Source organism: Pleurodeles waltl, chromosome 9, assembly GCF_031143425.1.
Source record: "Pleurodeles waltl isolate 20211129_DDA chromosome 9, aPleWal1.hap1.20221129, whole genome shotgun sequence".
NCBI classification, from domain to species: Eukaryota; Metazoa; Chordata; class Amphibia; order Caudata; family Salamandridae; genus Pleurodeles; species Pleurodeles waltl.
The window spans coordinates 430,918,139-430,944,894 of record NC_090448.1 but is presented as its reverse complement, the minus strand read 5'-3'; the positions used below and the strand labels follow the sequence as shown (position 1 = coordinate 430,944,894).

Below are 26,756 nucleotides of genomic sequence, written 5' to 3'. Positions count from 1 at the left end.
TTGGTATTTTGACAGTGTTATATTCCAATATTGTTAGAGAGGTTTATCATGCTCCAGTGAAAGTTCTATCAATATTTGAAAGTGATCAGTTATTTTCCAAGCCAAAAATTCTGCATGAGTTGTTATTTGGGATAAAGTACCCTAGATGTGGACTGCAGGTGCTATGGGGTGAAGTCTTGTGGCCTGGGGACACATAAATGTATTGATGTCCCAAAGGATGGGTGATATTCCAGATATCAATCCCGTTATGGTAGTTCATTATGTGTTTCAGCATTGCTCTATCATCATCATTACATGTGTCCGTTGTCCCGGTCCAGTCGATAATCTGATTCCACTAACCACAGTCAAAGACCTGCCTAATTCGGTAAAAAGTCTATCTGGTTCATACATGGACGCGTGTATTAGTGTATGTCCTGCTGCTTTAAGTTTTACAGGTCTAACCAGTTTGAACATATAGTGTGTGGGAGTGATATTCAGATTAGTATTACTACTTCACTTTTTCTAAATAGATTTGTGAAGTGTTGTTCGGTGGAATCTTCCACATAGTGCGCTTGCTGTCAATTATTTGTCATACCCAATCGTGTTTTAATTTTTCTGTCGCAGTCGATTTAAGATTAGTTTTCCGAAAGAGAGCTATGTCACAACTTTGCTGCAATGTTGGTTGGCATGTGAATGCAGTGGTATGTGTGTGTTACTCCCACATAACCCATGTTATCTGGAAAGGACTTTTTTTACTCACATTGCAAACAATGAATGACTAGAACAGGGTCTATATGATTGGTTTTGATCAGCTTGGGCTACTGCCTTTCATGCTGGCCATGACAAGCTAGCACCAAGACGTGAGGTGGCAGACCTTCCAACCCAACCCCAAGTGTACCGTATATTGGTGTCATCCTTCAGCTACAGCTTCTTTGAAGATATGGCAGACTAGCAACAGTGAAATATATTTCAGCTGATATTCCTCAAAGAGGAGTTACTGGTTTTTATCTGTGAAACATATTTATGGGTATTCTGCCAGGTTCACTGTTTTCTGCGAGTTAATGTAATTAACTCTTGAAACTGCCTGGAGTTAGTTGTGCCTGATCATGGAATAAGTCTTGGAAAATTAATGTCTTCTTTGTATTTTTAGCTGAATTTTTTTTTCAAGACAATTACATAAAACACCAGTTCCTAGAGGGCAGTAATTTGTTCTCTTCTGCCACCCTCAACATATCTGAAACTCTGACGGGTGCTTCTTTGGATATATTGAGGATCTTAGAAGAGAAGCACCCAAATGTTATTTCAAGCTTCCAACCTCTAAGTTGATCAGCTGTCCTTTCTGAAGTGGTGGTGTAGCGGTAGCCTACTATTGTATAGACTGTTCTCCCCATTCTAGTGGCTATCAAAAGTACCACACAGCATTAACATCACATACAAATAATGTTGCAGATGTTGCTTCTGTCTAGAGTTTTGCATCCTCAAATGGCATGTTGTCTCAAAAAGCATCAGTCATGAAATCATGAAATCTGGCCTGAAAAATGTATTTTCTTCTTTAGGCATTCTGATTGTCACCTCTCCTTTTTCCTTAAAATGACCCCCTTCTTCTTTTCCCATTATCTGCATGCTTCTCTGAGCACACTTGCATGTTTTTCCTAATCTCTATTAATTTATTTCTGCAGCTTGCCCACTACTCTTCTCAAAAATAACAACCTTAAATGACATACCCCTGCAACTTATCAACACCTAATGTCCTCCAGCTCATCTATGCACCATACCATATATCTGCTCTGCCCCTACACCCCCAGTGAGAACACCTAATTCCTATTATTGTGATCTACCACAAAGAAACTGGAGTGAATGCATGGAATGGTTTGTCTGAGAGCACAAGACTAATCCCAGACACCAGCTGTGACAAATAACACTGGACTAACTATTAACCTTGGGTTCCAGAGCAGAGTGCTGCTCGGCATAAAGCACTTTAACACCTTGTGAGGGCAGTAGGTGAGTTGAAAAATGCAATCACATTTGCACATGGTATGGATTTATAACCGATAACTGAAGCATTATGAGAACACGAGGAAGGAAAGTCACCTGTACTTCTACCTTTCAAAATTACGCATGCTTACCTAGCTGTATTGTCTAATAACCATTTACCCAATTTGATTACACATATGCTTTGTGAAAACGCAGTCTAGATTAGGCTTTTGATGAAAACGAAAACACAAATAAATAATTTAAATGTGAGACGATACATACATAATACAGTATTTGAATAATGGTTGCGATTTTTACATTCTGCGAAGAAGGGATGCACTGCTCTGTTCGATGAATGAAAAATAATAAGTTTTTACCATATCCTTTGGTGAACATATTGAATAGTGGAAAGTATCCACGTCCGCTGAAGTCATCTGCTTGATCCACCAGAGCTTCGTTCACGGTCTCATAACCGCAAAGCACAATCAGTGGTCTAGAACCAATGTAGATGGTGAAGACTGTGCCATACTTTTCACTGAGCTAAGGTAAAGAAAAAATATTTATACTAAATAAATAAATAAATAACGTCCAAAAACAGAACCTTGATTATTTGGCAGAATGCAAGCATACCAGGTTAGACGTTCATAAAATAAATAACAGTTTTCGTTCATGTTAGGTAGTTGTTTTCCGTTTCAAAAACTCTGTAATGTTACAAGGCAAGCTTTATAATATTTATGACCGTTATAATGTTTATGTTCATTTCAAACTGGAAATGAGAGGCAGAATCACTTTTAAGAAACACACAACAGTACTCCTTTTGTGCAGCCTTCAAATTCATACAGATTTTGTTTTTCTTTTTTGTTTAAAAAAATAATTAAAGTGAGGTATTTGGTTAGTAAATTCTTTAAAGATTGCACAGTGTCTTCTGGAGTCTCAGAGATCATAAGTCAATTTACGCTACTGCTGAATTGTTGATTTGAAATGAGGATGAGAAAGAGAGTCTCTCTTTCTGCTGAAGAGACTCTGAGAACCTTTTGCACTTCTAGATAGCCCCTTGCATGCCACCCTATCGTGTGGATGAGACAACTATGTCATTTGGGGCTTTTGATCCTGTTTATTGCCTTCAATTAGCTAATTCTACTAAATCAAGCCATAGCCTAGGGAAAGCCTTGTCACTGTGCAAGGGCATGGTGAATCTGCAAATAAAAAGAGAGGCATGTTTTCACTTTTTAGGTGCAGAGTTCCCGGACTGCATAGTGTAGGAGGCTGGACTGGCTTGTAGTGAGTACCAAGGGGTACTTACACCTTGCACCAGGCCCAGGTATCCCTTATTAGTGTAGAGGGGTGTCTAGCAGCTTAGGCTGATAGAAAAGGTAGCTTAGCAGAGCAGCTTAGGCTGAACTAGGAGACGAGTGAAGCTCCTACAGTACCACTAGTGTCACTTGCACAATATCATAAGAAAACACAATACACAGATATACTAAAAATAAAGGTACTTTATTTTTATGACAATATGCCAAAGTATCTCAGTGAGTACCCTCAGTATGAGGATAGCAAATATACACAAAATATATGTACACAACACACAAATATGCAGTAATAGCAATAGAAAACAGTGCAAACAATGTATAGTCACAATAGAATGCAATGGGGGCACATAGGGATGGGGGCAACACAAACCATATACTCTAGAAGTGGAATGCGAACCACGAATTGACACCAAACCTATGTGACCTTGTAGAGGGTCGCTGGGACTGCAAGAAAACAGTGAGGGTTAGAAAAATAGCCCACCCCAAGACCCTGAAAAGTGGGTGCAAAGTGCACCTAAGTTCCCCAAAGAGCACAGAAGTCGTGATAGGGGAATTCTGCAGGAAAGACCGACACCAGCAATGCAACAGCGATGGATTTCCAGACGAGAGTACCTGTGGAACAAGGGGACCAAGTCCAAAAGTCACGATCAAGTTGGGAGTGGGCAGATGCCCAGGAAATGCCAGCTGTGGGTGCAAAGAAGCTGCCACTGGATGGTAGAAGCTATGGATTCTGCAAGAACGACAAGGGCTAGAAACTTCCCCTTTGGAGGATGGATGTCCCACGTTGTGGAGAGTTGTGCAGAAGTATTTTCCTGCAGAAAGACCGAAAAAAAGCCTTGCTAGCTGCAAGGGTCGCGGTTAGGGTTTTTGGATGCTGCTGTGGCCCAGGAGGGACCAGGATGTCGCCAATTGCGTGAGGAGACAGAGGGGGCGTCCAGCAAGACAAGGAGCCCACTCAGAAGCAAGCAGCACTCAGAGAAGGGCCGGAACAGGCACTACAAAGTGGAGTGAATTGGTGCTCACCCGGAGTTGCACAAGAGAGTCCCACGCCGCTGGAGGACAACTCAGGAGGTTGTACAATGCAAGTTAGAGTGCCGGGGACCCAGGCTTGGCTGTGCACAAAGGAAATCCTGGAAGAGTGCACAGGAGCCGGAGTAGCTGCAAAAGACGCGGTTCCCAGCAATGCAGGCTAGCGTGGGGAGGCAAGGACTTACCTCCACCAAACTTGGACTGAAGAGTCACTGGACTGTGGGAGTCACTTGGACAGAGTTTCTGAGTTCAAGGGACCTCGCGCGTCATGCTAAGAGGAGACCCAGATGACCGGTGATGCAGTTCTTTGGTGCCTGCGGTTGCAGGGGGAAGATTCCGTCGACCCACGGGAGATTTCTTCGGAGCTTCTAGTGCAGAGAGGAGGCAGACTACCCCCACAGCATGCACCACCAGGAAAACTGTCGAGAAGGCGGCAGGATCAGCGTTACAAGGTCACAGTAGTCGTCTTTGCTACTTTGTTGCAGTTTTGCAGGCTTCCAGCACGGTCAGCAGTCGATTCCTTGGCAGAAGGTGAAGAGAGAGATGCAGAGGAACTCTGATGAGCTCTTGCATTCGTTATCTAAGGAATTCCCCAAAGCAGAGACCCTAAATAGCCATAAAAGAGGGTTTGGCTACCTATGAGAGAGGATAGGCTAGCAACACCTGAAGGAGCCTATCAGAAGGAGTCTCTGTCGTCACCTGCTGGCACTGGCCACTCAGAGCAGTCCAGTGTGCCAGCAGCACCTCTGTTTCCAAGATGGCAGAGGTCTGGAGCACACTGGAGGAGCTCTGGGCACCTCCCAGGGGAGGTGCAGGTCAGGGGAGTGGTCACTCCCCTTTCCTTTGTCCAGTTTCGCGCCAGAGCAGGGCTGAGGGATCCCTGAACCGGTGCAGACTGGCTTATGCAGAGATGGGCACTATCTGTGCCCATCAAAGCATTTCCAGAGGCTGGGGGAGGCTACTCCTCCCCAGCCCTGACACCTTTTTCCAAAGGGAGAGGGTGTAACACCCTCTCTCTGAGGAAGTCCTTTGTTCTGCCTTCCTGGACCAGGCCTGGCTGGACCCCAGGAGGGCAGAAACCTGTCTGAGGGGTTGGCAGCAGCAGCAGCTGCAGTGAAACCCCGGGAAAGGCTGTTTGGCGGTACCCGGGTCTGAGCTAGAGACTCGGGGGATCATGGAATTGTCTCCCCAATGCCAGAATGGAATTGGGGTGACAATTCCATGATCTTAGACATGTTACATGGCCATGTTCGGAGTTACCATTGTGACGCTATACATACGTCGTGACATATGTATAGTGCACGCGTGTAATGTTGTCCCCGCACTCACAAAGTCTGGGGAATTTGCCCTGAACAATGTGGGAGCACCTTGGCTAGTGCCAGGGTGCCCACACACTAAGTAACTTTGCACCCAACCTTCACCAGGTGAAGGTTAGACATATAGGTGACTTAAAAGTTACTTAAGTGCAGTGGTAAATGGCTGTGAAATAACGTGGAAGTTATTTCACTCAGGCTGCACTGGCAGGCCTGTGTAAGAATTGTCAGATCTCCCTATGGGTGGCATAAGAAATGCTGCAGCCCATAGGGATCGCCTGGAACCCCAATACCCTGGGTACCTCAGTACCATATACTAGGGAATTATAAGGGTGTTCCAGTATGCCAATGTAAATTGGTGAAATTGGTCACTAGCCTGTTAGTGACAATTTGGAAAGAGAATGAGAGAGCATAACCACTGAGGTTCTGGATAGCAGAGCCTCAGTGAGACAGTTAGTCATAACACAGGTAACACATACAGGGCACACTTATGAGCACCGGGGCCCTGGCTGGCAGGGTCCCAGTGACACATACAACTAAAACAACATATATACAGTGAAATATGGGGTAACATGCCAGGCAAGATGGTACTTTCCTACACATAGTCTCCACAATTGTAAACTTACTGTTAAAATGACGTTTTGTGAATTCCAAAACAAAGGTAAACTCACGCAAAAGCCCTAAGTGTACATATCATGTGTGATGAAGTCTTCTAAGAAGGCATCAGTGTGCAGCTAGCAAGGAAGCAAAAATGTGCTTAGTTCCTTAACAAGATTACTGATGCAGAAGACAAGCAGGCCATGCAAGGCAGATGGACTCAACTCTCTCACAATACTGTTTGAAGGTGGTATTAACTCTGCAGTTTTGCACTAAACAGGAGCATTTTTGTGCAGATATTGGGTTGTGAATACAATAAATAGAAAATACTGCCAAAAGGGGTCGGTTTCGGGTTATTTACAAGCTGATTGGAGTAACTGCTATGTATACACTGGCTTTTCAGTCTAGTTGGAAAACCTAGGGGCATATTTAGGAGCCCCAACCGCCCTTCCAATGCCACATTAGCATAATTTCTTATGCTAACTGTTAGACTTTTTCATCCTTGGTGTGGTCTCCCTTAACTTTTTGCCTCTGTTCCCCAGGTTGTTGATGTGTGCTGGTCTCTGATTTTACTGTTTTTGTTACTCTGGGCACTTTACCATTGCTAACCAGTGCTAAAGTGCAAGTGCTCCTTTACAAAATGTGTATGTGATTGGCTTATCCATGGTTAGTATATTTGATTTACTAGTAAGTCCCTAGTAAAGTGCACTGGAGGTGCCAGGGCCTGTAAATCAAATGCTACTAGTGGGCCTGCAGCACTGGTTGTGCCACCCACATAACTAGCTCTGTAATCATGTCTCAGACCTGCCACTGCAGTGTCTGTGTGTGCAGTTTTAACTGTAAATTCGACTTGGCAAGTGTACCCACTTGCAAGGCCTAAACCTTCCCTTTTCTTACATGTCAGACACCCCTAAGCTAGGCCATAGGTAGCCCCGAGGGCAGGGTGCAATGTATGGTTAAGGTAGGACATATAGTAATGTGTTTTATATGTCCTGACAGTGAAATATTGCTAAATTTGTTTTTCACTGTTGCAAGGCCTGTCCCTCTCATAGGTTAACATGGGGGCTACCTTTAAATCTGATTCAAGTGTAGATTCCCTTTGGGAGTGAATGGACATGTGGAGTTTGGGGTCTCTGAGCTCACAATTTAAAAATACATCTGTTAGTAAAGTTGATTTTAAGATTGTGTGTTTGAAAATGCCACTTTTAGAAAGTGGGCATTTTCTTGCTTATACCATTTCTGTGACTCTGCCTGTTTGTGGATTCCCTGTCTGGGTCAGTTTGACAGTTGGGCTGGTTGCACCTCACACTAGAGAGTGACACAAAGGGAGCTGGGGTGTAGCCTGCATATCCTGCTGAGCCATCTGTGCTAGGAGGGAGGGGAGGAGTGGTCACTCACACCTGAAAGAATTGTGTCTACCCTCACACAATGCAGTCTCCAACCCCCTGGTGAGTGTCTGAGGCCTGGCCTGGGCAAGACAGGATTTCACATTCAAAAGAAACTTTACTTTGAAGTAGGCTTACTTCAAAGGAGAAATTGGGTATAAGAAGGGCACCCAAAACCACAGACTTTAGAAACCCTTCTCAAAATAAGAGGAACCTCTGACTGGAGAAGGGCTGAAGAGCAGAGGAAGGAGAGCTGCCCTGCCTGTGACTGTGCTTTGTGGAGCTATCCTGCAGTTGCTGTTTCTGCCAGAGTAAGAGGGCAAAGACTGGATTTTGTGTGCCTTCCATCTTGAGAAGAAATCTCCAAGGGCTTGAATTAGAGCTTGCCTCCTGTTGTTTGAAGTCTCAGGGACAGCAAAGACTTCTCACTGCCAGCACCTGGAGTCTATGGAGAGACTCCTACTCTGTCCTGTGGTGCCCATCCAGTTCCTGGGACCCTGAAAGGAGAAGCTGGTAGCCTAAAGACAAGGAAATCTATGCACAGAGCGCTGTGCGAGGAAAAGATCGACGCAACTCCGATCTGCGGCTGAAGAAACGATGCACCGCCGGCTCCGCAGCTGAGAAGCGACGCTTGCAGGAAACGTGACCGAAGAATCGACGCACGGAGCAGGAGAAACGACGCACAGCATCGCTGACGGAGGCTCGGAGATCACAACCCGCGTTGTGTGGTTTTTGGATCATCGTGCGGCTGGACTTCCGACTCAAGTACCGGTGTGCGTGGAAAAACAACGCAAGGCCTGCCCGAACCCGAGAGTGCGGACCGGATCGACGCATCACTCTCCTGCTGAGAGAAGAAACGACGCGCCCGACCCGGCAAATTAGGAAACGACGCACGGTCCAGCTCGTGAGTGGAATCAACGCCCCGCAAGCCCTTTTTGACACGCACTTGCCCGTGCGGGGTTATTTTTGACGCGCACTAGGTACATTTTCACGCTAGCAGCGCTAGTGTGTGTTTAAAACTACTTAGAGACTCTTTTTGCATTTTTCTTGATAACTTGACTTGGGTATTGTGGATTTTTGTTGTTTTGATCTTGTTTTGTTTAGATAAATATTTCCTATTTTTCTAAACTGATGTTGTGTCATTTTGTAGTGTTTTCATTAAGCTACTGTGTGTGTTGGTACAAATACTTTACACCTAGCACTCTGAAGTTAAGCCTACTTCTCTGCCAAGCTACAAAAGGGGTAAGCAGGGGTTAGCTGAGGGTGATTCTCTTTTACCCTGATTAGAGTGAGGGTCCTTGCTTGAACAGGGGGTAACCTGAATGTCAACCAAAGACCCCATTTCTAGCACTAACGTGGCATTAGAAGGCCGAAAACACTGCACTATATTTACAAAGTGGTACAATGCATTAATTGCGACTTTTGTAACCCTTTGTGCTAAATTGTGTCTGAGGCAGGCACAATGTATGCAAAATGGGGCACTTTTAATGCCTGCTCAAAACAGGTGTTAAAAGGAGGCTTCCATTGCTTACAATTTTTTACACTAATCCTGCAAAGCACCAGACTAGCGTAAAATATTCTGACGCTAATCCTCTAACTACTGCTATGGTGCGCTATATTTTAAATACGGTGCACACGTGGTGGCATTAGAGGGGTGCTAAGGGGCACAGGAAAAGCGATGCTGCGCCGTGTGCATTGCCACTTTTGATTAATATGTCCCTTAGTTTGTTAGGCTTATCTAAAATTGTTTACTGAGTCCCACAAGGTATAGGCAAAAACATTTAATAGGCTTTCGTCTTCCTTCATCCATCCTCCTCCAAGGTGCATTCTAACCTAAAACAATATCCCTATCATTAGAGAAGGGGAGAAATAACAAATCAGAGGTTTTTTTTTAAGGTGTAAGCATATTCCAAGCGCGATCTACTTAACTTTATAACTTTAGTCACTGATGAAGAATGCAGTATGCTCTTAGGTAATGGGAATGGGAACAGGAACTGCTCTCAATTTTTTTTTTCATTGAAGCAGGTCCTACATATATCAAGAAGAATAAAGTTCCCAGTAGTGTATTGTATTAGGAAGTGTTTCTCAGTTATTTTGGATATGAAAGTGTGAAGAAAAGTGCCGTTTTTTACAGGAAACGACATCAATACATCGTATTTTCGCAGTAGGCTTAGCAAAATGTTACCTTTATTAAAAAAAAACATTCTGCAGCAAAAGTAAAAAGAACCACTATGGTTTCATATTTTCTAAAATTACTTAACCCAGAGTGTTGTAAGAAGAATAAGTATGTCAAAGAGTGCCAATAAGACCCATTTTTAAAGGAACTGATTTGCAGCAAAATACTTTTCATAGAATAGCAAAGCATTTGAAGGAAAAAAGTACCAATATATTTGTGAAATGCTTCTAATTTTTTAACCCCACGCCTTAAAAACAGTTACACAAAGAGACTTCGAGTCGTCCATCTTGTAATGAACAACACTTGTGCAGTCATTTAAAAATGAAAAAATACATTCACACAGGAACATCCTCTGTTTGGTCTATAGCCAGCAATTGATCTACCTAATAATTTTAAACAAATATTTTTGTTAACTCACAAAACATATATTGTAAGGATAAATGAAATGGCAATTCGTGTTTTGGAATGCAGGTATGGGTGCTGCTGTTTTGAGATGCCACCATCCCTCACATCCTGCTTTTTCTTTAGGATTCGCAGAAAGAATCATGCCTCATTAATGTTAATGGAGTAAGACTCGGCAAGTCCTACTATAGACAACTTTGCATTCCGACACATCAGTATATGCATCACATCACAAAAGAAGCCCTGGATCACAAACCTGTTGGTGAACAAAGAAACTGCTTTGTGACTATGAGCTTTTTACATAAGGCCATATTCGTCCAGTAGATGCAGATGCTAAAATATTTATGAAAATATTACTGGAAGAACTGTTGGAATGGATTGAAGATGTGCAGATTCTTCATCCCGAGTGAATGGGATTTAGACAAAAGAAATCTACAGTAGAAAACATTTTGGCTCTAGTTTGCACAGCTAATAAGCAAGTAAAGCAAAAATTAATCTTTTTATGTATTTAGTAGATTATGCTCCTGCTTTCAATATGGTTGTAGTGGAAATTGGCAAATTGATCGTTTTCCTTCTGTATCGGTCTTTTCAATTACATGCAAATAAGTTGATTTCAGTGTGAGTGCAGAGCAGTAATTAATTGTATACTACAGTACAATCCATCTCAGTGTTCCTAACCGCAGTACATTTTAGCTTCACGATTGTTTCATTTACATACAGTGAATGTGAACGCAGCATTGAGCCAGGTAACACCCACCTGACGTATTTTAGTGATCAGAATATGCTTCTGAACTCCCAGCAGGTCAGCTTTTACTTACACGGTGGCACTTAAGTAGCCCTGCTGGGGGTTCAAAATGAGCTTCGTTAGGTAGTGCACCTTGGACGGCCATGGCATTCGTTTTACTTTTCCTCTCTGCCATATTTAACACAGTGTCATTGCCAACAGACTGGCAGTGTGCAGCATGAGAGGGAGTGTACATGAATAGTTATTTTCTTTTTTATTAGTCAGAGCTCTTGCGGACAGATCTTTGGACTTTAAACCAGTCCAAGCTTGTGAACCTTATACGGATGCCATTTATCCTCCTTATGCAAGAAGCTTGCATATAAAGTTTATTTTTGGCATACTGCCCACTAATGCTTTTATTTCAAAGTGGAACTTGGAAAGCATTCATTCTGCTGCACGTAATATGTGTTTATCTGCGCCTGAAAGAACATATTGTATTTTATTGCCTGGCCTATCACAAAGCAAGAAGAAAATTGATACAATCTTTGTGCCTTAACCTTGTGTTAGGGCTCTATTAAAAGGTGCTAAGAGTTTTCAAATCAGATTGCAGCAATTTAATTGTGGTTGGGCTGAGTACATTTTGATATTTATTCTGACTGAGAAGGAATCGTCAGCACTATTTGCACTAGTGGATTGACTTTTTTAATGTATCCGATATTTTAATGATTTAAAAAAAAATGAAAGCTAGTATTGTGCATATTTATGCGTTTTATTGGGTGGATTTACCCCTAAATATACATGATTTCTACTATATCAGTAAGAGCTTATTCGCCTATTAGATAACTCTAACAAATCTCCACAGGGCAGTATACTTCAGTGTGTAGTCATTAGTCCAATGCTTTTTAATCTCTATGTGCCCCCCCGTGCAAATCATTGACGATCAGCAGTTATCCTATATGTGTTATGCAGATGGCAGCCAAATTATACTTAAACTGAAGTGGCAGCTACTCCATCGGAGCAATCAGACTCTGCCCTGCCAATTTCGCAGTCAGTTGACTTTAACATGGTTCCTTGTGAGGCTTCTAGAGCAGCTTGTAAAATGTATTTCTTCTCTAATGTTACGTGTATCGCGTTATTTCACAATGTAATTAAATTCAGTGATGCACTGAGTGTCAGTGGCCCTGGGTGACTCGCTACACATTTTCAGGGCGCATTGTTGTCCAATCCTCATGATGCCTTTTGAAGGAAAATGGGACCGTCCTTTAATAGGCACGTTGGGCTGCAAGATACACTTTTCAGCGCACCTCAGGCACTGGATTGGAAATACTTAATGAGAACTGACATCACTCACCTTATTATTTTCATGTAAAGAGGATTAGACCAGTGACAACACCATGGTGGCCATCACTGAGAAGGAATTTGTGCTGATGTGCGTCCCTTACATCACAACACTATTGCGCAAGTCCTATTCGAGCTCCTTTTCAGGTGTGAGACGTTTACCGTGAACTGCATGTTTTTCCAGTCGCCGTGAGGTCCTTGGTGCTGCTTGTTCGACACTAGCTTAAAACCTGAACGTTTAGGTTAGATTTATTTACCTTCCAGTGGATGAGCCGAAAAACTCTTGAGTGCTGCTTCAGCCAAACTGTGATTATCGGAAGCAGATGATGTGCACAGTGGTATGTCTACACTACTTCAAACGTTTCTGCTACCCTTGCCATGCATTAAAATGCGCAGGAAGCTCTAGTTGTTAATATAGATAATCCATTGTCAGGGCTTTTTGAAATCAAACGTGGAAGCAAGTGATAGAGGATATTAAAGTAAAGCGTTAATGTGTTTTCGATTTGAAACGCGCGTGATGAAATGCATCTACGTATTGCACATACATTGGATCAGACAGAGCCTCACAAAAAAGTGAGTTTTCTAGAAGGGGTTGTCCTGCGCCGCAGATATATTACTAAGAGGCCACAGCTGGATTGATCAACTTGTGCACGGATCTCTTATTCAAAGGCTTCCTTTTGCTGTTGCCAAAAACAAAAACCTTTCTATTCCTGTACTTTGGTTATGAATCTTGTAACTTTCTTAAGGAAATTAACATCTACTGGTTACAAAGAAGATGCTTTTCACAGTTCGATGCGAATGGCCTCATGTATTAATTTGTACTTTGGAAAAGGAAAAGCTCACTTTCAGCACTGTACTTGTATTCCTTGAGCTTACTAGTTGTAAACAGTACAAACACAATTGGTCACTGGATGTTTGTCTGCTAACTGCCCCAGAAAAAAAATCAGATAAACCACGGTTCTTGTTTTTGGTGAGCCATCACCCTTTGCACTTAGAGATGGTGGCCGACTTGGTCAATGCTCTACTCTGGGGCAGACTGCTAGTAATTTGGTAGTTTTAATAAAGGAGTCTCTCTTTATTTTTGATTCAACACGGGAATCTTACTTCCTTCTGTGTTTCCTATTTAAAGATCTCTAGAAAAATATTGCCTCCTAAAATGTATGCCTTTTTCTTTAAGTGTTGCTCTAACTGGCTTGCAACTTGATTACACAAACGCTCTCCATGTTGGACACTTATCTTATTAAACGGTCCAAAATGTTGCTGCTTCGTCTACCACAGCAGCTTGTATGGCTAATCATATGAGTATTTTATCTTGGTTCACTAGAGAAAAGCCCTATTGTCTAAAATATGTGTTGTTTTTCTATTTATCCACTAGAGCCCTTGATTCTTCAACTGCATGTTTAGTGATCAGGTGCATTATTCCGCAGAGCCAAGCATCTTCCGGTAGCAGCAGGATTCATAAATACGTCAAAAAGTATATTAAATGCATTGCTTTCTGATAAAGCTTGGGGTCACGTATGTATACAAATGGTGCAGTAATATTTCTCTTTGGATGGGCTTCTTTAGCTAGAGAATTTCTGAAGCATGGGGGAATGACAGTGGGCCCATCACACTTCACCCCTCAACCAGTTGGTCACAAACCTCAGACACCAATGCAACGTTGTGCTGATGCCATAAGGTAGAGGCGCTACTTTGCTTCTGGATGAGGGAAAACAGGAGGGCCTTTGTGGGGTTTCCTTTTAGGAATCACCAGCAGCAGAAAAATGAACCAACACTCTCTACCTTGATTTGACATTGATGAACAGTGGAGATAATTATTTGTTATAGTCTAGTAAGAAGGCAACAGTAGTCATTTGATGGCCTCACTATCATCATTGGTAGGGACAGCACTGGACAGTAGAGAGATGAGAGAGGTGGCTGTCAAAGTTGCACACCCTGAATTTGTATGATACTCTTGAAGAAACACACAAGAAAGTGGTCGTAACCATCAGGCTGAGCATGATGTATCAACAGAACAGATTTTTAAATATTATACCTCCTGGCTTTACTGTTGTACTGTTGCTAACACCTACACTATCTACATGCCTTATAAAGCCAAACCTCATCTTGGGTATTTATTTCTTGCCAATAATGTAAGTCATAGCAGAGTGAGTGTAAGAGGGATGGTGATACGTTTGGAACATGCCTTGTCCCTATGCCCACTTCTAATTTTATACTAAACACACATAGGCCTCAAAGGCCCATTTAATAGATTTGAGGCTTGATGCAATCAGAGCAAACGAATGGCAAGCCTGTCTAAACAATGGTGATATTAGGAAACAGGTAAGCTTCTAAATAAAAATGACATCTGGGTACGAACGTAATTGAAATGACTGAATAATTCAATTCCCTGCAAAAATCAATGGCACATTTGAATATGTAAAAATGTAAAGTGGTTGATATCACACATGCTTCACAGTGGGAATATAAGAAAGTGAAAGAGCAATTTGAGAGTCCACTATGAATGTGCTTAATTATAAAGTTTTCTCAGTTAACATTAATGGTGTGTTGATACTAGCAGAGAACTGAACCTCTGTGCAGTGATGTTCAAATGACATTTAGGTTAAATTTAAGTACCTCGCTGGATTAGATATGATAATTATTTTGGTTATATTTCTTAGTTCATCCCTGAGATACAGGCAGCTTTTCTATAAATGGGGAAATTGCAAAGGCAGCTGCGGATCTTTTAACGTATTTAAGTTAGTCTGAGAGGTCTAATGTTGGACAAGATATAATAATCCTCGATTGTTCTATAATATGCACTACTGGGAGACATTTAAACGGGTTAATCTAGGAATAAGAGTCAATTGGATGGCAGAAATTGAAAGAATGTTTATTGAAATACCCAGATGTATTTCCTTGTTTAGGCATTGGCAGTCAACAAGTGAAGAAGGCAGCTTAGGTTATTACAGCAAAAAGACTACCTAATATGCAACACACCATTGACCTTATTAGGGCATTCCCTGTGCAACAAAATGCCTCTCTTTTCATGATCACCCCAAAATATTCTGACTGATGCTGATGGTTTTTCGATCCTTAGAGTGCACTTAGGCCTGCTTACCAGACTCAGTTTCAGAGCTCTGACTCTCAAAAGTAATTGCTTGATTGGCTTATACCCAATTGGTCTATTTTTATTACTTATAGGTCCCTGGTATATGGTACAGGACCTGTAATTTAAAGTGTCCCACCAGGGCTGCAGCACTTATTTTGGCTCCCTGGATAAGACAACATGAAAACATGTCTCTAGGCCTACCACTGCATGCTGGCTGAGCAGTTTTAAACTGCTAACTCGACTTTGCTATTTTATTCCAGTGGCAGATCCCAAACCTCCCTTGTTTTAATATATTTGATTCACCCCTAAAGCAGTCCTATTGAGTCCTGAGCAGAGTGCTATATATTAAAAAGCAGGATATGTTTATTTATATATCTTAAGAGTGAAAAACCCAAATTGCCATTTTCACTGTGGAAAAGTTAGTAGGCCCATTGATGAGTACAGGGTATACACTGGCAACTCAGCTGTGCTGACTCCTGAATGAGACTAATAAAGATGGTCCTTAAAGTTATCAAAATAATCATTATATTAAACCAGACTTGATGCCCAAGTCGAATTTAATGTAACTTTTATGTATAAGGCACAATTAGAAAGTTGTCATTCTGTTGCCCAAGTTTTCTAGTGGCTATTCACAGATGCTGGCCACCAGACAGCCTTCTGCTTGACCAGAGAAAAATGTGAATGACTCTCAGGAGTGGGGACCATAGAGTTCTGCTGTTGCAAGAGTTGTTACCTCTTCCTGATGGGAAGCCACACAGGGTGTGAGCTCTAAAGGTGATTTTCAAAGGAGAAGCTCCATTTAAAGGGCAAATGGTGGGCATACAAGAGAGAGGCAGCACTTTTGTTCATTTAAACAGGTTGGCTGCTGGGACAGAGAGGGGAGACCAATTGTTAAACAGTTTTTTCTGCAAGTGTGTAGCTTTGAGGTACCCACACCTTTAAGGTGGGCTACCAAGCTCCAGACACTCACAGAGGTTTTGTGCCATCTTGGAGTGGGTACAATAGTGCAGTCTGGAGGAGCTAGATGCCATAAATTGCAGGAAGTCGTCATCAGGTAGGAAGGTATCTGATAGTCCATTGGCTAGTGCAGTTTGGACACTAGCCTTTGCCAAAGGAAACTACTGGTTTCACTCTGACCAGAGGCCAGTATTCCAGTTCAATTGGACTTTTTCTGGACCAAAAAGGACTTTGAGGGACATCAACCCCTCTGGCCAAAGTCTCCCCACCTGATCCGTGGACAAAGGAGTAGCCCCAGGAAAATCCCCTTCAACCACTCATCATCCTCAGCATCTTACCTCATCTTCAGCATTCTTGCATCAAGACCACTCCATTGAAGTCTATGACAGTTCACCAATAGAACCTGGAACTGGACTTGAGATTGCTTTGGTGACAAGGTAAGTGTCCTACAACTCCTTACTGGTCCTCTTGAATTGCTCACTGCTGGAGTTGGATGCCCAAAATGGGCCAGAATAATAGAACAGAACTTGATAAACATTTTACTACGTTTCCACGCTTTCTGTTTGCCCATGCTAGTTGCACTTTTGTGTACAAAGCAATGATTTATGATTCACTTAAAAATCTGTATCTGTGGAATGATTTTGTTCATTTGGGTGTCTAAAAATCCATAACAATAAGACCTATTTTACTAATTGATGTTGGATTTCTTTTGTGCTGTGTGACTTTCTTATTTTATTGTTTTGGCACTTCAAAATGCTTTAAAATTTGTTTAAGCCTAACTGCTTAAATGTGCAGCTACAGAGGGATGAGCCAAAAGTTTAGCAAATAAGCAGGACTGCACCCAAGACAGTATCTTGAGTTGTGATTGGGGGGAAGGGTGTGTGAAACCCCACTAAGGCAACAACCACAATCCTAGTCAGGGGGAACCACAAAAAGTCACTGAATTAATCTGTGCTTAACCCTCAGGTAGCTTGTCTCAAAAGCAGTCCAGCTTAACTTAGAGGCAATTTGTAAATGTATTTATTCAGTGCTCAAACAGTAATAAAGTGAAAACTTGGCTCAAAAAAAATTCCACACCAAATTTGAAAACTAGATTACAATTTAATAAATTATTTGACACTAAGACGACAGAAATCCAATCAGTAGAACCAAGATATACATTTTAAAGACTGAAGATGAGTGTAGTGCCTAAAACCAAAAAGTGCCAGTCACAGTTGTCTGGTCATGTGAGGCCAGGTGAAAGTCACAAGTTCAGGCCCACCATGATGTTGTGTGGGCCAGAGGCACAGACCAAGTTAGTCCCGCTGACAAAGTTGCCTTCTAAAGTCCAGTGCAAAAAAGTTAAATTTTCTGTGGAGGAGGCCACGAGGAGCAGCAACAACATTGTCTATGGTCATTGTTGTAGCATGGAGAGCAGGCCAGTGGTCGCAGGCTGTCATCGTTGTAGTACAAAGATCTGGTTGGGCGTTGGTGAACGGTTGTTGCTGGAGATTCTTGTTGGAGGTCGATGTTGTAGCGCGGGTCTTGTGTTACTTAAGGAGTCAGGTTCACCTGAGCTTTGCATTCATGGTCACTGCAGGTGAAGAGCCCAAAACATCTGGATGTGTTCTCTTCTTTGTAGAGGAGCTCAAGTGATGCCACACCAAGGGTCCAGGAATTGGGAGGCTCCTCTGGGGTATCAGGAACTCACTTCAGCAGAGTCCAAAGAGGCTCAAGCAAAACTAGTTGCTGTATGTCAGCTGGACATTTGCAAAGAAGCATCTGGAACTTGTGTGGCCCTGTAGCTCAGAGCAGGAGGTAATTCAGCTGACCCTTGGAGTCAATTTAGCCTTGGTTGAACGGTGTAAATCTAGTCTTCATTTTCAGCAAGCAGGGCAGGCTTCAAACAGCAGGGCGCCCTTCTTTTGTAGTATAGGAAGGGCCACGTGGTCCTGCCTAACATTTGTGTAATGCCCTGGGGAGGTGGTGGCCCCCCTGCATTGTTTGTCTTCAAAGTCTCAGGAGGGGGTGGTCCCCAGGGCAGCTGGGGGTTGGGTGACCCCCCACATGAAAATATAAATGCCCCTGGGATTCGGCCCAGCCAGGGCCTTGTCAAAAACAAAGCGCGGGAGCCTGTTTTTTTTTTTTTTTTTTTTTTTACATTTTTGCCACAGATTTGTGATCCCAGAACGATTCTGCGGCAAAAAAATAAAAATAAATGCTTTTTAGCCCTGGAGGGGGGATTTAAGGGGTCAGCGTGACTCTACCCTGGCCCCTTTTCCTCATTGTTAACCTTTTTTATGGGGCTCGGCTGAAGCTGAGTCCCAAGATGGGTGCCAACACTTCCTTGTTGAAATGTTGGCAGCCAATCAGATCTCATCATGAGATCGGGAGGGGTCGCGAATCCTTTGCATCCCTAGTTATACAAATTTGGATTTTCTTTCATTTATCCAAAACTATTGAACGGATGTACACCAAATAACAAAAAGGCTGCTTTCTAGACCAAGAGTTACCTTTCTGCCAAATTTGGTGTAATTCCGTACAGTGGTTTTGGCACTATTACTGTTCGAAATCCCAATGAAAAAAAGAATGGGAAAACATGTTTTGGGACCCCCCTTTTTCTCGGCTCCTGCTTGATAGATCACCCCCAAAGTTTCCAGACAGCAGCTGATGTGACTATCAAATTTGTTGGGAAAACTTCATGAAGAGTCATCAACTGACGCCAAAGATATCAGCAATTAAAAAACTCTTTTTGTGTAGAAACTAGGTCTTAACTACAACTACCTAGTGGCGACCGCCACTGGGTATATATATCTATATATATATCCCAAAAGAAAAAAGTTTATACTCGCACACTCAGGATTCAAGGAAAAGAAAATATCATTTTATTCCAAACACAAAGCGTTTCTGCAGACACAGCAGCCTTGGTCACGTATATATATATATAATAACCCCATGAGAGTAGGACAAATATTATAATAAACTTAATATATATATATTGTATAATGTACTAAAAAAATAAAAACAATGAACTAATCTTCCTATTATTCAATAAAAATGATCAATTAATAAATAATTACTATTGCATTATTAACTAATTAACTTCCCACATTGTACCCCTACAAAACTAGCAGCCACACCTAACATATAACTAAAAATACTTTTCTGTAACTTACATATTTAAAATTAATTAAATAATCAATTAACATTTAATAATATATTGCTAATTAATTATTACTTAACTTAACACCCAAAACCCATTCAAACCTATCATCCAGCTAAAATAAATAGAAAATAAATGAGTATTCCACAATTTTCATATTTAAGATTCAATTAAATCATTCATTTACAAATAATTATTAATAGTTAATTAATTATTACTTAGACTAACTTCCTACCCTACACCCCTACAAATGTATCATCCCTTAACTGAAAGATAAGTAAAATAAATAAGTATTCCATAAATTACATAATTAAACATCAACTGAATCATTAACTAATAATTAATCATTATTTTGTAATTGATTTTTACTCAACATTCTACCCTATGCCCCTACAAGTAGCCCTTAAATAGCATAAAATGCTTTCTTTAATTACTTATTGTCATTTTAGGTACAACGTCCATCAACAAAAAACATAAAAAGCAATATAAAACTTCATTACAATTACAGGAAAGAATCAAGCGAATCTTAAAATTAATTAAAAGCAGTTATATTAAATAAATTGTATCTTCCCAATTCTATCATACTCTGCCAAGCGCCAATTTATTGTAATTTGATCCAGTGGTAAATAACAAGTAAAGGACTCCTTTAACAAACATCAGTAAAATGCAATAGTGCAAAGACTGATAACTGTTAAAAGGATAAATATCTAGGCCTCACTCTAGAGGCTTTACATCGAATGACCCAGGCAGAGCATACAAATTTGGCTACTGCAAAAACAACCATAGGGTTCATATTGGTCCTACAAATTCTTAATGCCACAAGATACTGCCTTATCCTATATAGTTTACAAAGCGGTTTTTCCCATTTGGATCTTTCTCTACTATATGCTGTTCAAAAAACAAAATATGACTTTCTGTTTCATCCTGGGACATCCAAGATGAACAAGTGCTGGGGATTTTATCCTCAGCTTGCTAATTACTACAAAAAGACGCTATTAGTAAAGTTTATATAAATGGTTCTAGCTAACCTTGGTTGAATATAATCTAACAAAAGCCTCAAATTTGTAGTCCCATTTAATTAAGAGAAAAATAACAAGTCAATCAACCCAGGGAAGATGAAATAATATATTTTTCATGATTCCAATACCAAAATATATTCTTACAACTTTGTTTGGCATTGACAAGCAAAGAGCCTATGTGTCAAAAGGCTGCAAGCCCCAACTCGATAAGGGACATCTTTACATAACCTAACCAAGGAATTTTAGACACACTCCAAAACCATCCAAACTTGAATAAAGTACGAAAGTGGCCTCACATGATCTACTATAGATTTCAGGGCCAAGTATAGCCAAATTGGTAGCACAGGGGAGCTCTGGGAGAGTATCATAAGAGAGCAGAGAAATGCATTTTCCACTTTATCAAGTTTTCCAAAGTCGGAATGACCCCATATCTCTGAGCCACACAAAGCTGTGCTCACTGCTTGTACTCTATATGCCCCTAGAGCCAGTGAGACAGAATGATTAGTGGCTCTCTTAGCAGAATTAATTATAGCGAATGCCATATGGTTAAGTAAAGCAGTACTTTTATCAATTTGCTAAAATCAGAGATCTGAATTCCAACATAATCAAATTCCATGACTCTCTCTAGGAGGTTCCCATCTAAAATAATTTGAAGGAACACTTCTTATGTCGATTAACAACCATACATTTTGTTTTGTGTAATTTACTCCAAACTATGAGTGGAACAAAAAACATTAACCTATCTCGGAGAACCTGTAGACCTTTTTCAGATTTTTACATCAGCAGAGTGTAATTTGCAAAAATGTGACCTGGCACTTTATTTCGTGCCAAGATGGGGTAATCATTGGTACAGTTTAATAAGAAACCTATGCGTTCATTAACAAAAATTAATAACAAGGTAGGAGCCAAAACAGACCCCTGTCAAACTCCTTTCTTTACTGCAATTATAGTAGTAAGTTCACCATTGGAACCCCATCTGACCAGCATATAGCTATCAGAATGTTGTCCTCTCAGTAAGTCTAAGTGGTCCAAATGGATTCCCAGGGCTCATAGAACTTCCTACGATTTGCTCTTTGGGATAATGTCAAAATCTTAGGGGAAGTCAACAAAGGCGACATAAAGACTACCCTCCCAGGAGATCAACAGTCTTCCATTTATCAGAAACAAATGAAAAACCTGGTCAAGAGTACTTATATCTTCCCTAAAACCAGCTTGGTATTGGCTAATGATATATTTTTCCAGCAGCCACATTGTTACTTTGTCAATAGCCTTCCTACAAAAGATCTTTTAAAGGCTATCAATTAAGCTGATAGGATGGTAGTTACTAAGATCTGTTTGAGATCCCTTCTTGTGAATTTGAACAATCACTGCTCCCTTCCAAGCTTCCTGGAGTGAGGCATCTGAGGCTAAAGTGTTCAAAACAGCGTTAATATATGGATCCATACGCCTCAGAATTAAAAAGGTCTACCAGAATTTTATCTAGGTCTGGTGCTTTACTCACCTTCTTAAAGGTAAAATTTCCATTGTGTCCTTTAAGGTAAAAGTAATTCTTGGCAAACATGGAGCAGCCACTTCAGACCAGGTATTTTCTAGGCTACAATCTAATTTAGTATAGCATTTGGGTTTCCTCATAGAGGCCTCCAAAGTACATAACCCAGTCATCAGCTTTAACATGGATTTCTGGTTTCATAGGACCATTATTTCCCCTGTGAGACACAATGTGCCAGAAACATTTAAAGTTTTTAGAAGAAACAGCTTCTAGAAGATCATCCCAAATGCCTAATTCCCATTTTGAGCTAGCCCCTCTGATTGCAATTTTAAATACTGCTCTAGAGAACTTTATTTCATCTTTATCGCCCGATCCAGTAGCAGCTTTAAGATCGAGCTTCCTACGACAGCAATCCAAATTAACCCACTCTTTGCCAGAACTTAGTGCATTGTCAGCCCAAACATTGTTTGATAAACTGCTTTTAAATTCTGAAACAATAATGCATCCATACACATTTAAAATAAGGAACTATCGAATTTAGTACTGGTGGCTTCCAGTTTCCTGCTTGCTACATCATACATGGAGCTCATAATTGCTGAACTAAGATGCTAGGCCATTTAACATTTAGCTATTATTACAAACAACACAAGAATCAGCTTTTGAACTAGAAGCCTCTAGCAAGTCAATGACTAAAGATCCATTTAAATATAAAGCTAAAGGATTGTGGTCACTCGCTTGTGTATCTAGTACCTTAATTTCCTTGACCACACACCACAAAGAAACATCAATATCAATATCAATGGTATTTTGTAGGAACCTCTCTTAAACATAGGAGTCACCAGGCGATCTGAAAGCAAATGACCATGTAAAACATGAACTTTAAACAATAAAGAAATATCTGCTAGTAGCAGGTCCCATTTAGAGGGAGTTTTGTCTTGGAGAGGTTGGCAGATCCTTCATGCCGCAATAATCACTTTCTTCTCTGGCCAACACCATAAGTAACCCTGATTGTGCAAAAATGGTATTAAAATTGCCCCCAATAATAAGGGCAGATTACCCTCTTTGTGCACTGATAGTATTCCTCAGACAGTTTAAAGTGACAGACTCAGTAGAGTGCGGGGAACTTCTATTATACACATGATGGGCCTGATTTAAATCTTGGCGGAGCGGTGACTTCATCACAAAGGTGACGGATATACCTTTCGCCAAAAAGTAAATTCCATTCTATCATATTTCAGTGTACGGGATATCCATCACAGTTTGGATGGAGTTGCACGTCCACCGAGATCTAAATGAGGTCCTAAGTAAGTAAAATTGGTTATTTTGCCTTTAGGGCAAACTTTTAGGGCAAGTATATCGAGAGACCCAGTGATAACATGTTTTTTAAATGCAAACCAGCAAAGTCTTTACCCATATTATTAGGACACCAGATGGCCGCCCAGCAGTGGATGTTTTATCTGTCACTTGGTAATTTCTATAACCTTGTCGATATATGTCACCCGTAGCCCATGTTTCTTAAAATATACACACTTCGAAGGAGTCTACTAAAGTCCCCTAAACCTTATTACCCAGCTTTGTCTTAATACCTGCAACATTCCAACTAAGCAGGTTTACAGATCTTTTACAACGAGAGAGGAGGGTTGAGAGTTAGACCCCCTCAGCCATAAGAGCTTTGGAAAAAACTTTTGTCATTCAAATTAATTGAAGGGATAAACCCAGGGCCCACTAAACATTGTGATTTCTTGTTCTCATATAGTGGTTTTGAGTCAACTACGCTAGCTTGCTCGAATGAATAGGGTGAGATAGGTTTAACAAGCCTGGGCAATTGTTCTGCCTGGTGCAACTGCCGTTTTTGATCGTTTTCCATTAATGATGTTAAGAGAAGAGCTGCAGGATAACTATGTGATTGACTACTCTCTAGATTAAGTCTCATCTGCCTCTTATTATGCTGCCAGGTAATAATCTTGCCAAAATGTGGAACATGTGGAGCAGTTACCAACCCCAGTGAAAAAATGGGAGCAAATGTTTTAAACTGAATTCTCAAGCCCAAGGGAAGGTCATTCCTAAGGCCAAGATGTATTAAACATTCCACCATCCAGGTCTCTTTTAGTGTAAATTCTAATATAGTCCCACTGGCCAAAAGGGTCTAGGCCTTGTACATTTGCCAAATCTTCATGGACTATTGAACACACTGGTGCACCACTCGAATCCAATGAAACACCTTATTTTTTAATGTTTCTGAATCCTCACTTGATCTAGGGTGCAGTTTCTGAACATTAAACATAAAGTTGTAAGCATGGGAGCTGACACGACCTGAGTTGCATTACCTCCAAGTGATAGTGCACTGGGCAATGAACTCCCAGGGCACAAGCTCATTTCACCATCAATAGGAACCTCTCCTCCTAGACTACAAAATGGCCAAATTGCTAGATAACTTTTGTGGAAGAAGAGGTAATCCTCCCTTCCCTGCTCTTACTGCAATATCACTAACTTTGAGCATACAGCACGAAGGGGCCTTTTACTTGGGAGTCTGGTGCTCAATTTTTGTCCACCTGAAAACTTCTTATTACTGTGGCATTTTCTTATCCTTGCTCCGTCTGGGCTCATTATTCCAACTAGGATTACCAGTAGGTACTGTGGCAGGTGGCCTCAGGTAGCTGGGATATTTAAACGCTGCCAATACCCTGCGGCGGGTCATTGGCCAGAAGAGGCCTGGCCACCCCTCTTTGTCCGGGGACTGCTGAGATTGCATTTGCAGTATCCCTATGTTAAACAGGGTAATAATTTTAATCATTTTGTGCCTCTAGTACCCTCTATCCTCCATGTTCCTGTTGGCTTAGCCTAGCTCCCCTTTTCCAACGATTGAGGAACTTTGATAATTTTACCACTTCTCTTGGCGTGGTATTGATTTATTGAGTAGCCCCCTGGCAGAAATGGGCAATAGGAAGGCGACAATCAGCCGAAAGGTTGGGAAAGGCTACAAGAGGGCAGCAAAGCATTGAGCTGAAAATTGCCTGATCTACAATTTAGATAACTTAATCATAGAAGTGGATACACTACTTGGATAAAAACTGCCACCCACGCCAAAGGAGTCACACAGCCAGAGAAAGTTGGCAAACTACTATGAAGGTAAACGAACATCCCAGACAACAATGAAAGGCAACATTCTTCCCCATAGTGGTGACCTTAATCAGGATCCCAAACCTCTGACTCCTGCTGACCCAGAGATGTTAAAGGCTCCTATGATTCCCCACATCCCCTGTAGCAATAGTTTATTTTGTTCAAAGCTATAGCTAGCCTGCAATGCCTCCCAATAAACCATCATCAAGGGACATGGAAACTCAAACAGAAGGGGTGGTGGAATCCTGATACTCTGAATCTCTCGGCAGAAATTACTCTCTGATCCAGCGGTTACAACTGGAAATGAAAGACAAAGCCAATGGGTCTTAGGCTTTGTGATACATTGAAGAACTTTAGTAATTGCCCTTCATCTCACCTCCTGGAGCCAAAACAAGTAAACATAGGAGCCTCCCCTTTCTATGCCTCCTGCAATCTGCAGAATTCTTACTTCCCCAAAGTTGTTCCACAACCTTTATTAAATCTGGACTCACCTTTCTAAATTCCTTTTAGACCTATTAACTCTTCAAGTTCTAATCCTAACACGCCAGGAAGGCCTCTTCCAAGAATAGCAAGTGAGCCAGACTCTCCATCTAGCAATACGTGCCAGAACTTGCAAACCATCAGTATTAGGCATCAGTGCCCCACTTCGGCCCTATTTTATGAGCCACAAAGTTTGCCCACCTATCATACACTGCCCTCTAGAAAACACTTCTGTTGCATGGTTGTTACTCCAACTAGTGAGATGTTTTTGGTAAATGTCCCTGGGATTGCCAGTCCAATCCAAAAATCACTGAAAACATGGAATCATTTATGAATAAAGAGATCCACTGGATTTGGAGTGTCAGGCACTTTTACTCAATAATTGGGGATGACACAGCTTGTCCCAAAAGTTAGCCTGCACCAGGAACAAAATGGGACTACATAAAAATCACCCTGAGCAGTGCCACTATGGCTAATGGGCTCCTGGTCCTGTATCTCAGATCAGAACCACCATCTGGGAGTGAGATTCAATTTAAATCTGCACTGCTCATGAGCTTTTTTTTTCAATGGACCCCAAACATCTAGGAAGGGTGGCCCCCACCTGATTACTCCTTTACCCAATACAGTAGACTCTACAAACCCAAACCATTCACAACTAACTATAGTAAAGAAACGTCTGATGGAAGGAATCTTAGCACCATCATTGCTTCAGCAGTCCAGTTGGCTGTAGGTTGAGCTCCTTTTCTGTCCTGAGTGACCACAATTGTATTTAAGTTTCTCCCTTAAACCACAAGGACAATCATGTTGACTCAGCAATGTCTTCTTCTAGTGTCTGGACTGATTGCCAGCTCCCCCAGACTAAACATTTTAATCCTACCCAGCTTGGAGAACTAGAACACCCGAAAGCAAGACAACCTGACAACCATTTGTTGGAACGTGGCTGGACTGAAGCCAAAATTATTGGAAAATGACTGGACCACTTGTATTGATAATTATGACATTTGTATGTTCCAGGAAACCTGGATGGCTACCCATACTTTTAGGTCAGGTTATAGATGTTATCAGATTATGGCAAAGTGGGCATCCACAGGTCGGGCTGCGGGAGGTTTGTGCAACTGGGTTAAGACTTCCATCCAGAGGTTGTTAAAGTAAGCCCTTGTGCACCCCAAGATATTCTAATGTGAAACATAGCTTTATGTCATGGTAAAGAACTGCTAGTGATTAATGTGTA

At 41.4% G+C, this 26,756-nt stretch overlaps 1 protein-coding gene across 1 annotated transcript in view; it reads right to left on the bottom strand.

Annotated features, from left to right (window-relative positions):
• The window catches only part of LOC138259477 (cytochrome P450 2G1-like), a 320,857-nt gene that overhangs the window by 238,557 nt on the left and 55,544 nt on the right, over positions 1–26,756 (bottom strand). The window contains exon 2 of the mRNA XM_069207247.1: positions 2,331–2,493. Coding sequence (XP_069063348.1) covers positions 2,331–2,493 — 163 coding nt within the window. The remainder of the gene's footprint in view (positions 1–2,330; positions 2,494–26,756) is intronic.